At 51.2% G+C, this 12,590-nt stretch overlaps 1 protein-coding gene across 1 annotated transcript; it reads left to right on the top strand.

Annotated features, from left to right (window-relative positions):
- The first annotated feature begins 1,816 nt into the window (after positions 1–1,816).
- LOC119100632 (E3 ubiquitin-protein ligase listerin-like) lies at positions 1,817–11,806 on the top strand. Its single transcript, XM_037223709.1, has 9 exons — positions 1,817–1,921; positions 2,585–2,647; positions 5,236–5,430; positions 5,666–5,775; positions 8,759–8,915; positions 9,281–9,399; positions 10,553–10,745; positions 11,184–11,260; positions 11,788–11,806. The coding sequence occupies exons 2-9, from the start codon at positions 2,606–2,608 to the stop codon at positions 11,804–11,806; spliced, it is 912 nt and encodes a 303-aa protein (XP_037079604.1). The 5' UTR covers positions 1,817–1,921; positions 2,585–2,605.
- Positions 11,807–12,590: the final 784 nt, after the last annotated feature.

Genomic DNA, 12,590 nt, shown 5'->3' on the forward strand with positions numbered 1-12,590 from the left:
CTCATGGCCTGGCACTGCGATGAATGTCACTTCAGTGACAAGGGTGACAAAGGGCACCTTATCCTTCATGATGGCTGTTCAAATTGTAAGGCGTGTGTTGAGAAGCATACCCATTTTGAATGTTTCCGAGATAAAAGCTATTTATCCCAAATTATCATATACACCTTTTAAGATCACCATGTGATAAAATCCTCGACGGCTGATAAATGCAATCATATCCCACATTTATATGTATAGGAAACGATTGTTTTAAAAAAAGTTGTAATGTGACTAGTATTTAAACTAGTATTTCTGACATCGGGCGCGGTTAAAACGCTATCGCATCCCATCACAGCCCACTCGAATGAGGTCAATGGGGACACCAAAATCACGACTGATGAAACCGGGTGTTGCCAGCCGAATGGTGGAGCTTGTTTCAAAAGAAATGCTTCAGATTTGCATGGGGTTTTGAAACGAAATAGCCATCCTGAGCATCGTTCGGTGCAGTTCTCTTCCCTCCCTTCTTAAGACCAAAACCCTCTAATTTCTGAGCAACACGCCCGCGAAAATGTGCAGGCCATTTCAGGGAGACTATTTTAAGGTCACTCAGGCATGTGTGACGTCATAATACCGTCATTCAAATCCTGCCATTCCATCAGCCATGCGGCGATCAATGCCAAGAAATATGTAATTGTGGAGTCGTTCATGTCTGGCGTTCGAGGATACGATGTCCAGACATAGCGGCGAGCAAAAGGCTCTCAATCAGTGCTGTGCAAGGTACGACGACGCTGTCAAACAATGTCGCGTTGGGAGCATATTTACTAAAGAGAGAAACCGTTCCGTCTTAAGCAGTCTTTTCCACTTAAAGCATACCAGTAGCTATTAATGAGACAATGTCATCACACATGATGTTCACTTTAAGATCTTGAAATATGAAATATTCCCTTTGATGGGCTCCGGAATCGAAACTGTTGCAATACTCACGCATTGTTTCCCACTCATTTGAAGACTACTTTAATGATCGGAGGTCGCCAGATTCTGGCACAGTTTTAGAACACGTATGATGCGAGTCGGATAGTGCCGAGTTTTTTAACTGGGCCTGCAGCTTCTAAGGACAGTGATGGCTGCCATGTGCTACATGCAATCCGTTTATCGTTTTGTGTTTTTGTTTTTTACAACAATGTTTATTCCGACAACTGTGCGTTCATGCGGTCATTTTTTAGGCGATAGGCACCTTCCATGCGTTCTTCGTCCGGAGAGCTTTCTTAAATTGCAAGCATGGCAGACGGGCAGGTATGACAGCTCAGACTTAGCACGCGATCACTGCCTGACGAGGACTTCTGAGGATACCCTTCATAAAAAACGTCTGCGCACAGCTCCGGTAAACTTTACATTATCCCCCTAAGTGACGCCATCTTTTGTTGGGATGTCAACGTGGTGACCCCGGGACAGGCTGACCGCCGGTTAAGTCGCAAGGTGCCTATCGAATAAGAAGTTTCTAATGGTGTATCTTTGAGCGTCATCGAAATCTGTCTGGTAATGTCAATTGCCACCCATTTTTACCGACTCGAATGGAGGCTTTCATGTTGATATAAAGTATCTTGACTTATAACATATGATGAAATGATAACTTGTAACCCAATTGGTAAAAGTATGGAGAGTATTCGTCCCACTTTCCGATTTTTGAGTCGGCCGTTTAGACAGCAGTGAACTTCTGTAATGCATTGATTCCGCTGAAGGGCATTATTACGCATGTGAGCCATCAATGGCGCAGTTCCGCACGAATCTGGGGTCAGCTGTCGAAAGCTGAAACTACTTGCATCACGTGTGGGCAAGGATAGGGGAGGTGGGGGTAGTAGCCAGCTGTGTTGCGTATTTATCGGTCTGGTGGATCATTGTTACTGGAATTCGTGAAGAATTGTGTTCTGACTTCAATCTCCAGGTAATTACAATCGTGATTTCTTGATGGAGCGGAGCATAACAAGCGACATGTTTGGATGTATTGTAGTGCCATATGGATTTCTTTAGGGACAAGCTTCAGTTCATTTAAGTGTTTATGCATATGTAATCTTCAGTTTATATTATGACTGGAATTCAGTGCATCTAAGGAGTAGAGGATATAATGTAAATGCCCTCACTGGAATAAACTAGTATGCAAACCACAGCAAATGTACAAGCAAGATGTTTTTGGGTAGCCAAAATCCTGCCCAAGTAGGACAGTAAACTGACTCAGCGGGGGTATATTTTTGTATGCCTGTTTGCCTCAAAACCTCATTAACCATCAATTATTTTCATTGATCTTACCAGTTTTATGTTGGAATACTCAATGCTGCCCATGAAAGTCAAATTAAATCATTCTGCCCCAAAGTTTTGATAAGCTCTCTAAGTTGGAATTTGTGTCCTTCCTCTGCCTTATCAAGATCCTTTCAAAATCTGCCATGGTTGGTGGACTGGGGAGCAGGCAACTTGGTGTCAACGTAGTTGTGGGCAGATGTCATATATTCCTGATTGCAAGTGCTGTGTCCATTATTACTGTTTCAAATTCTGCAGAATGCCATTAAGTTATGAAATTATTATTTACAGCTTGAATATGTACTTGTTTCAGGTTTTTAGAACATTCCTAGATATGGGTGGAAAGAAGCAGCCTCGTACCAAAAATAACACACAGGTAAGATCTTCATGGTCTGCATGCTCAGTCTTTGTAGCTGGGCATGCACTAACTCAGCTAGACATGAATAGATATATTAATTTTGATTGCAAGTTGTGAATTTTGGCATGGTAAAATGTGTTGCATCATGTTTTGAGTCAGTCATAATATGCATTCAATGTGTGAAATTTAATGCATGTGTTTTGAACTTATGCCAATTTAGGCATGTTGGAATATGTTGAATGTTGTTGCTGAATGATGTTTTTAATTGGTCACAATATATGCTGAATGTATGTAATTCCAAGCATGGCTGATCTGATTGCTTCTTGGATTGCAAAGGATGTTCGTCCACACATCCACGTTCATTTGAATTCTTGCATGTATGTGTTGCATTTCTCCTCATGCCTGTTTTGATGAAGAGAGCTTAAGTCATATTTGTTGGTTTGGCAAAGGATTCTATGCTATTACCCACAACCAATTAGAAGAAATCATATGGTGGCTGATGCATGCCATGATGAAATTCTCCTCTGTCTGTCTTGCTGTTACAACAACTGAAAATGGCAAAATGGATATTCTGTCAGGTCCACTTGCTTTTTGGTTTATTGGTAGAAGTGTGATTTTAGTAAATATTAGCTGTGGTTCTTTTTTAATGTGTTTTGTATACTCTGTTTATTTATTAAAAAAGAATTGGACACATAGTGTGGTGCACCCTTTTACCTGCACATGCCCAGGGGGAAGTTCACTTCTCCTGATGGCTTTTTGAACACAGGTAAGAAACAAATGCTTGCAACAACACTAAACTTGCAGTACCTTTTCATCCATCAATTTGGCATCAAATTTTGGCAAATTTTAAGCTTTGATCTACCAAAGTCAGTGGCCTAGATCAGGTGGAAGAGGTCAGCATTTAAAAACTTTGACCATATGTAACTTTTTTTGGATCATTTTCCATTGTTCAAACTTGTTACAGCAATAAAACATGACAGCACCTACAGCTCATAGCTTTCAGATTTTTTTCTGAAATGTGAGGTCAGTGACCTGAAGTCAGGTCATGTGAATATTTGCTATTTTCATCAATAATGGAAATTTGTGTACATTCTTGTGTGGTTTCATTGTTGGTACATGGTAAAAGAGTGTTAACATATATGCACAACCATAACATGACCACAGACAACATGACCTTGGTCCAGGTGATGACCTACCTCTATAGGTACCTTCTGCAAAACACATGCTAAGCTCAAAATAGGCAGACTGTTAAGGTAGTTTTGGATGCAGAATTTGAATGCTCTACTGCAAACATATTTTGATGTTGTTCTTATGCATCATGAGGTCATAATGGGTCATGTGAGGGTATGCAGGGTCATGTGAGGTGCTCCAAAGTGAATGACCTATGTTGTTAGTAGTGGAGAGGCTAGATGAACAAGTGTGGTGTGTGTGTAATCTTGTCTATATTGTGTTTGTGAACCTGATGGCATATAATTTCCTATACCTACATACCTGTTCTCAGTGTGTTTCAAATACAATTCCAAGCCTTGAATGGGCTATGTATAACATAGACAATAGCTGCGTGTTCTTGGGGACCTGTAGATTATGATACACTATTTTTGACCACAGAAGGGCATTGTGCCAGTCACATGGACCCAGTTACCGCTTGATTTTTTCATTTGAATATATGTCAATGATATAATGTTAAGGAAAGCAGGTGGTATGTTACCCAGTGTTGATAAGCTTGACCCAAATCAACCGCAGATGACCTCGTGGTTGGCCCAGAATGGTATCTTATGTCTGGATTATTTTTGTCTTGCAGCTACATCTAACAAAATAAACTTAGTCAGAAGCACATCATGAAAAAGTATCATTCTTGTAGGCTACTGGTGAACCTATTTTGAATGGTGACCTAATCTGACCTGACCAAAGTGGGGGAACTGAAATGGTTGAACTGCGCTGGACACAGTGTTACCGTTATTTCCGTGCTCTCAGTACCCGTCTTGACATGTTAACATAGGTTTTAGCTGTATGTAGGAACGACCGTTTTTTTACCTTTGGTGACCTTTGGTGGCCTCCCAACTGACCTAAGATAAAAATTTGACGTGCATTCTTGGTGATTAGACGAGACTTTGACAACGGTATCCTTGTTTTTCTCATACGGCGTCTAGAAGTTGGAGGTCCCGGGGAAAAGCCGACTCCCCGGCCGGGCGCGGTTGTCTCAGACCCCGGCCGGGTGTGGGTTAATAGGACACCAGAAACTGAATTGGCCGTAGTAGCTCTTAAAAAACATGGTGCAATCAGAATTAGAATCTTGACTCCCTATATGGGAGGTGTAGACACGAACCACTTAAATATTATACCCCCTCCAAGTCATATATTGTTAATGAGCAGAGGGCCGGGGATTATAAAAGTTAAATCACTGTAAGACATGTCACATCGCTTCTGTGATGTCTTTTATTTGCGTGATGAAACACCCAGTCTGTGTCTGAAGATTAGATATGTGACTTCAGCGTGTACCACCTGCTTTGCTCAACATAGAATGCTAGTTCAATGTTCAATTTCCGACAGTTATACGCATGTGCTAAAAGCCTACAACCCTCACACAATCTGCTGTTCATTCACAGCCTTCAAGCAGCGACAGGCATGCCCAGCGCCTGGGAACTGACCAGCTGATTGGGTTCAGTGCACTCAGTGACCTGGGCTATGTGCCCGCACCAGTGGGTGGGGCACAGGATGAGGGCAGTAGTGGAGCTGTCTCCGGCCAGATGCGTGCAGTGCTGAAGAAGATGGCGAAAAAAGATGCGACCACGAAGTCAAAGGTACTGCGCTTACGTCCTGTATCGCAGTGAGATGCCAATCAATAATTTGTGTGCTGCTTTGGAAGATAATTTTCAACTATTGTTTGCTGAAAATGTTGTGTTTTTTAAACGTCTCCATATTTATGTTTTAAGTCGGGCATTCAATTTGTTTACAAAGCTGGTTGGAGGAAGACCATGTGTTCCAACCTTAATAACACCATGTCCATGACACCCCACAAACATGTGTCTTCCGCAGGCCACACAAGAGTTTACTGAGCTCTGTGACAGTCACAGCCTTGACGACGTCAAGCTGGCTCTGCCATTCTGGCCCAGGCTGTACCGCAAGCTGGCGACAGACGTTGACAAGTAAGCCCACGCAGCAGACTGGCAGCAGTATTACGGTGTGTCGTCAGCTGCTTAACTTGCCCAGTGACAGCAGCACCTGCACACGGCATGGGAACGTGCTCAGTGACAGCAACAATTGCACACGACATGGGAACGTTCGGTCATAAGCGAGCGTATTTGAACTGCGATCGCACCACAGTTCATGACCCTAGCTCGAGCGGTGGGCACGTGCCCGCAGGCTCGCTCCACCCCGTGGGATGTACGCAGTAGTGGCACCAGGCGCATGTAGGGGGCTGGCCCGCGGCTTGAGCGGAGCGGTGAGCACGTGCCCGCAGGCTCGCTCCACCCCGCGGGGTGTACGCTGTAGTCGCACCAGGTGCATGTTGGGGGCCGGTCTGCGACCTGAGCGGAGCGGTGAGCACGTGCCCGCAGACTCGCTTCGCCCCGTGGGATGTACGCAGTAGTGGCACCAGGCGTATGTTGGGGGCCGGCCCGCGGCCTGAGCAGAGCGATGAGCACGTGCTCACAGGATCACTCCGCCCCGTGGGGTGTACGCTGTAGTGGCACCAGGCGTATGTTGGGGGCCGGCCCGCGGCCTGAGCGGAACGGTGAGCACGTGCTCACAGGCTCACTCCGCCCCGTGGGGTGTACGCTGTAGTGGCACCAGGCGTATGTTGGGGGCCGGCCCGCGGCCTGAGTAGAGCGGTGAGCTCGTGGAAGACGGTCTGCGGCCGTGGCTGGGCGAGGCATAGTACCGAACGGTGACTAGTTGCCTATGTCCGCGGAAGCACAGCTCAGTATGGCCGCTATGCCGCGTGATGGACCTGTCTCCAAATATACGCTCCGTAGTGCAGAGCATGGGCCGTGCACTCTGCGCGTGGGAAACGTCGACCTCACGTGGCGAAGGCCAACAGGTGAAATGTTTAAGTCGCTGGAAGAGAACGTGAAGGGAACGTGGTCCCTTAACATGAGAATGCCGCAAGTACAGCTGTGATGTCCGAGCTCAAGAGCATCCATTGTCATTGAAATGTCTTTCGAAGAACTATTGCAAGGCCCCATGACTATGGCATAAAAGTGAGCGGATCTTTTGTCCATTTGAAAACAAGATCGGGAAGCTAGGAATCGATATTTTGAATCGAGATGAGCAAACTGAACGTTTTCAAAAGAGCGTCGGAGCAGGCCAGCGCCGTACTGCGGCTCCGGAGGACCAGGCTGACGGGCTGGAGCGACTCAGTCGCGCGACATGTTAGCCCTTTGGAGCGATCGCATAGGCAACCGCAGACAGGGAAACCGCTGACGCTCTGGCGGGCACCTCCATCCCCGAGAACTTTCCCGACGGGCAAGAATGTTATAAGGGCTGCCTACTTAGTCATTCGTCAGCCTCGGAATGAGAACACAGTCATATGTTTCAACACCAAAACACTCAGGAACGCCCGTTATGAAGATTGGTCGGATTGTTTCTGAGAAGGTCGGACATAAAGAGTGGACTGTATGTTAATCAGTCTCTCACAGCCCCCAAGAGACCAATTTCAGACAAATTGTCTCCGCTGAAAATTCATAAGCGTATCGGGCCGCCGCTCGCGAGAGACGCATCCCGCGTGCCAGCTGCACTCAGAGGGAGCCGCTCGTCGCTCGAGTGTCCTCGCGGCGACAGTTTGACGGCTCCCCGCTGTAGCGCTGCGGCGCCGGCTGGGCTGCCGGCTAATGGGCCGTCCGTGCCGTGGTTGTGAACGACCGCTGCATGACATGGTTTCCAGTGGTACAACGCGTGTCTTTACGTTTTTCGGCCAGTTAGGCCGGTTACTGGTACCGAATTTTCGATTGATGCTTGAGTCAGCACTGTGCGCCTCAACTCCAGCTGATGCCTTTAATAAGTGGTGGTGCTTCAAAAGTGCGGATAAAAAAGCAGATGAGCTGACGCCGTGGGAGCAAAACTGCGTACTGGTATCCGTCATTGCATTAATTCAACATTAAGCATCACTATACCTGATGTAGTTCTGACTGTGTCATGCTGCTTGGCCTCCGATAAAAAAGTTGAGCCCATGTGTGTGGCTAGACCGTGATAATAACATAAAAGATTGACATGACAGCGACTCGTTCCAGATCATCAGGCTATGAGTGGTTGCATGCCCATGTGAACAAGCACAATGTTAGCAGACGCTTAACACGCGCTCGGGGGTCAGTTCCCCCCCCCCCCCCAAAGGTTTTCTGGAGTGGTTTCCGAACGGCGCGGCACAGCCGCGCCAACTTTGGCATGGCTGCAGACAATTGAATAGTGGATCATGTGGTGTAAAATATTTAGATATACCTTGTAAGGTCGCTAACCTACGGCAGGTCAAAGTCAGACCATAGATTCAGTGGAGACAATTTAACTTGATGCAACAACGGAATGTTAGAGAAAGCCATAGCTCTCTGCTATAGTTTCTTAAGCAACACGACAATGGCATGAACAAATGTCTTAAACGCATGGTCACGTATGAAGGTCAGACGAAGGTCAAAGCCAGCATGTTTTATTGCTCTAGAGCTTGCTGTATGGAGCAGTTTCTGTTGCTATTTTGATTTTTTACATTGTTTGACCGAATTGGACCCCAAGGTCATGACCTAGGAACCTGATCTTCTTGCAGAAGTGAATTGACACACAGGACATTACATCCTGCCAATTTGGTGTATCTAGCTTGCTTAGTCTCTGAGATCTAGATGGTGAACTTGATCCCCACCCGAGCAAAGAATATTCAACCGACCATCCGGGCGCGTGTTGATGAAATGCATAAGCAGCTGATCACCTTAACTTTCTGTTTTCATTGCGCACCGATAAAAATCTTCTTATCTTATCTTATCTTATCTTAGAGTCCTCTTATCATGCTGTGTACCAGCCTGTGTACCGCACCGTTCCTGTACCTGTTCATGGTACTGTTCGTGTATGCCGATGTGCTGCATGCGTATGCCGATATGCCGATGTGCTGCCCCCGCCCGGCCGCGCGCCGCTGACCGCCGACGTTTCCAGCCGCGTCCGCGAGATGTCGCACGTGGCGCTGCAGCGGCTGCTGCTGCGCGTGCGCAAGGCGGCCACGCCACACATGGCCGAGCTGGTGCCGGTCTGGCTGTGCTCACAGAACGACCCGTACCCGCCGGCGGCCACGGCCGCGCGCCGCGCCTTCCAGGTGCGTGCTGGTGCCGCGACCGGGCTGGGTCCGTGGCGGGTGGGTGTGGGTACTGAGGGTCACCTCCGTGCCTAAGTCACCACTGGGCCTTCCAGGTGCGTGCTGGTGCCGCGGCCGGGTCGGGTCCGCGGCAGATGAGGGTGGGTGCTGGGGGTCACCTCCGCGCTTGAGCCATTGCGTCACGCCAGCGCCTCTGCTAACTGCTGGCATGTGAACTAAGAGCGCTCTCACTGGCCCCGGCCCTCAGCATCAGCTCTGTAGCAGTTCCTGCGTAATGGTGAAGACAATAGCCGGGTTATCGCCTCGCTCACGGAGACTCTGAGGTCTGCGGCTTGCGATTTGCTATGCGGACTTTTGTGTTTCAGAATGTGTTTTCTGTACCTGAGAAACAATCTGGTGCTGTGAAGTTCTGCTACTCAAGCGTCCTAGCATACGTTAAGGAGGGTCTGTATGACCAGACGCCCCAGACATACTCAGATCCCAGGTGGGTGATGTGGAATGTTTGAATAAAAGCGCAGCGACGCAGAGCATGCAGTCTGCGAATTTGAACGCGTCTCGCGCTGTCCGGGTGTTTTACGTGAGCATGAACAGAAACGCGAATGTGCGATAGCTTGTCTGTCCACGGGCTGCTGGACCTAATGCGGTCCAGGGCCAGGATGTACACGCTGGAGTCCTTACGATGGCATTGTCTCCGACTTGTTTGGGAGACAGCATGTCGGGGGAGATGAGCCAGGGACCGCCCTCTGCCGACATCATCCCCACCAGTATCCTCCAGTTTCACACGTGGAGGCGAGGCAAATGACGCCCCCTCCGGGTGGTCTGCCCCCATAGTGTGATGTCGGTGGATGAGCCGGAGGCGCGGTTTGTCCGCCCACTGACCGACTGGTCTACCCCCCAGTGTGATGTCGGTGGATGAGTTGGAGGCGCGGTTTGTCCGCCCACTGACCGACTGGTCTACCCCCCAGTGTGATGTCGGTGAATGAGTTGGAGGCGCGGTTTGTCCGCCCACTGACCGACTGGTCTACCCCCCAGTGTGATGTCGGTGAATGAGTTGGAGGCGCGGTTTGTCCGCCCACTGACCGACTGGTCTACCCCCCAGTGTGATGTCGGTGAATGAGTTGGAGGCGCGGTTTGTCCGCCCACTGACCGACTGGTCTACCCCCCAGTGTGATGTCGGTGAATGAGTTGGAGGCGCGGTTTGTCCGTCTGCTGACCGACTGGTCTACCCCCCAGTGTGATGTCGGTGAATGAGTTGGAGGCGCGGTTTGTCCGCCCACTGACCGACTGGTCTACCCCCCAGTGTGATGTCGGTGAATGAGTTGGAGGCGCGGTTTGTCCGCCCACTGACCGACTGGTCTACCCCCCAGTGTGATGTCGGTGGATGAGTTGGAGGCGCGGTTTGTCCGCCCACTGACCGACTGGTCTACCCCCCAGTGTGATGTCGGTGAATGAGTTGGAGGCGCGGTTTGTCCGCCCACTGACCGACTGGTCTACCCCCCAGTGTGATGTCGGTGAATGAGTTGGAGGCGCGGTTTGTCCGCCCACTGACCGACTGGTCTACCCCCCAGTGTGATGTCGGTGAATGAGTTGGAGGCGCGGTTTGTCCGCCCACTGACCGACTGGTCTACTCCCCACAGTGTGATGTCGGTAGATGAGCTGGAGGCGCGGTTTGTCCGCCTGCTGACCGGCTGTCTCTCGGGACTACGCGAGCTGCTGGAGCTCCTCCCTGAGGACCCCGAGGACGCCAGGGGAGCCTCGTCTGACCAGCCTCTCGCCGACATTGTCACGCACAACAAGTTCGTCAAGCTAGCCAAGCACAGCCACCCGCAGGTGAGGAGGCCAACATGGCTCGCTCGTCGTCTCTGCCTGCCGCACGGTGGCAATATTTGGCCACGTAGATGACAAGGATGTCGATGTTTTTCATACTGTTGTGCCCCCGGCCCGGGCTCAGCGCTTGGACTGCTTCTTTGCCGCGCTCAGGGTTGGCTTGTCAGCATTGGGCCGGCTGGCAGTCAACCTGGGATCTAGGTGCTTCTGGCCTGGCAAATGTTGCGAGCGGGTCATAATGTCAGGGTTCGGGGTCAAAGGGCAACAGGCAAAGAGCAGCCGCCGCCCCGCCAGCGGAGCCTCGCACGGCCGGCGGCGGCCGGGGAGCCAGCAGTCCGATAGCATGAATTTATGTTGACACCCGGGACATCCAGCTGGATGGATGTCGGGCCTCCGGTCGGCCGGGTCCGTGGCGGCGTCTCACCCGTGCCGCCCGTGCAGGTGCGCCGCTGGTGGTTCTGCCTGGTGTCGCGCTTCTGCGCCCGTCGGCCCGGTCTGGTGGCGGCCGCCGGAGCCCGGCTGGCGCCCGCCGCGCTGCACGCGCTGAATGAGCGTGACCCGGCCGTGCTGACGGACACGTGGGACGCGGCCATCTGCCTCGTCACTACCGTGCCGGTGCGCCTCCCCCCCCCCCCCTCCCTCCCACTTTCGCCCTAACCGGTGGGCGCCCCCCCCCCCCCCCCTCCCGAGTCGCAGCCAGTGGGAGTGTCGCATCAATCGTTCTGGATTGAGAGATCCAGTTGTCTCGTTGGGCATTGGTGTTCTTTTCTTTTGTCGGGTTTGGGGAGATAGTGACGCAAAAAGACGGGAAGCAGGGCGTAGCCACAAGTTTGGTTTCAGATGAGTTTTGTTGCGCACGGGTTGTCCTCGTATGATTCAACTGCGTCGTTGCGTCACTTGCGCCTGGTCCACCACCTGCCTGTGTATTATGGGTGCACGCTGCAATCGTACGAGCAGAAACCACTGTTGCCCCGCGTTTGCCGGTCCCACCACCGCTCGCGTGCCTCCGTGCGTGCGCCTGAGTCCGCACGGGGTGCTCCCGCAGGACTGCTGGAGCCTGGTGAACGTGCGGAAGGCGGTGCTGCCGCAGCTGTGGACGGTGCTGCGGGAGGGCGGCCGGGGCTGCGCCGTCACCCTTCACCCACTCATGATCGTGCTGCTCTCGAGGCTGCCGCAGGACGCGGCCGGTGATCCGGACGAGCTCCACCGGCTCTTCCTCTCCAGCATGTACCAGGGGTGAGGTGACCCACAGCCCCACCCGTCCCCAAGCCTCGATGGATGACGTGAGATAAGCACGCGGCTCGGCTGGCGGGAAAACACGACCGCTGCTCGGCTGCTACCCTCTGGACGGAACGGCTTTGGCAAAATGGCGTGCGCGCGATGCCTTTGGGGGTCGATGTACCACAAATAGCATGCAGGTGTGCAGCAAAGCCAGAGTCGAAGCTCGCTAAGCACAAGTGGTCTTTATTACGCAGCGTTGGCCAAGCCAGCCTGACTCTCGCATTGCTTATGAATCCACAGTTCAACTGATCCATACTTCTGCACGCGTTATTCATCGTTGTGTGTTTCACGCGTCTTGGATTCGGCTTACTTTTGCTCTCTGCGCCCACGATCGAACACGGTGCGGCGGCCTACCGACTCTCCTAGCAAGGGCACGGCCTGAGCCGCTGCAGGGTGTGACGGGGAAGTCTTGGCACTCGATTAAAAATACGATGGGCGAGCGACGCAGCTCGCGGGCCTGCCAGGCTCCTCTGCGGGCCGCTGCTGGAGTAGTGTCACGTCTTGCGAAGACCGGTCGGGTCGGTAACGGACCACACGGCTCAGACGAACCAAAGCCTGAGCGCGCCC

The sequence above is a fragment of the Pollicipes pollicipes genome, unplaced genomic scaffold (genome assembly GCF_011947565.3).
Source record: "Pollicipes pollicipes isolate AB1234 unplaced genomic scaffold, Ppol_2.1 Scaffold_4881;HRSCAF=5763_pilon_pilon_pilon, whole genome shotgun sequence".
Lineage (NCBI taxonomy): Eukaryota > Metazoa > Arthropoda > Thecostraca > Pollicipedomorpha > Pollicipedidae > Pollicipes > Pollicipes pollicipes.

Coding starts and splice junctions, on each gene's coding strand:
- LOC119100632 (XM_037223709.1), top strand. CDS start 2,606: ATGGGTGGAAAGAAGCAGCCTCGTACCAAAAATAACACACAG. Junction 5,431..5,665: donor ATGCGACCACGAAGTCAAAG/GTACTGCGCTTA, acceptor TGTCTTCCGCAG/GCCACACAAGAGTTTACTGA. Junction 8,916..9,280: donor CCGCGCGCCGCGCCTTCCAG/GTGCGTGCTGGT, acceptor TTTGTGTTTCAG/AATGTGTTTTCTGTACCTGA.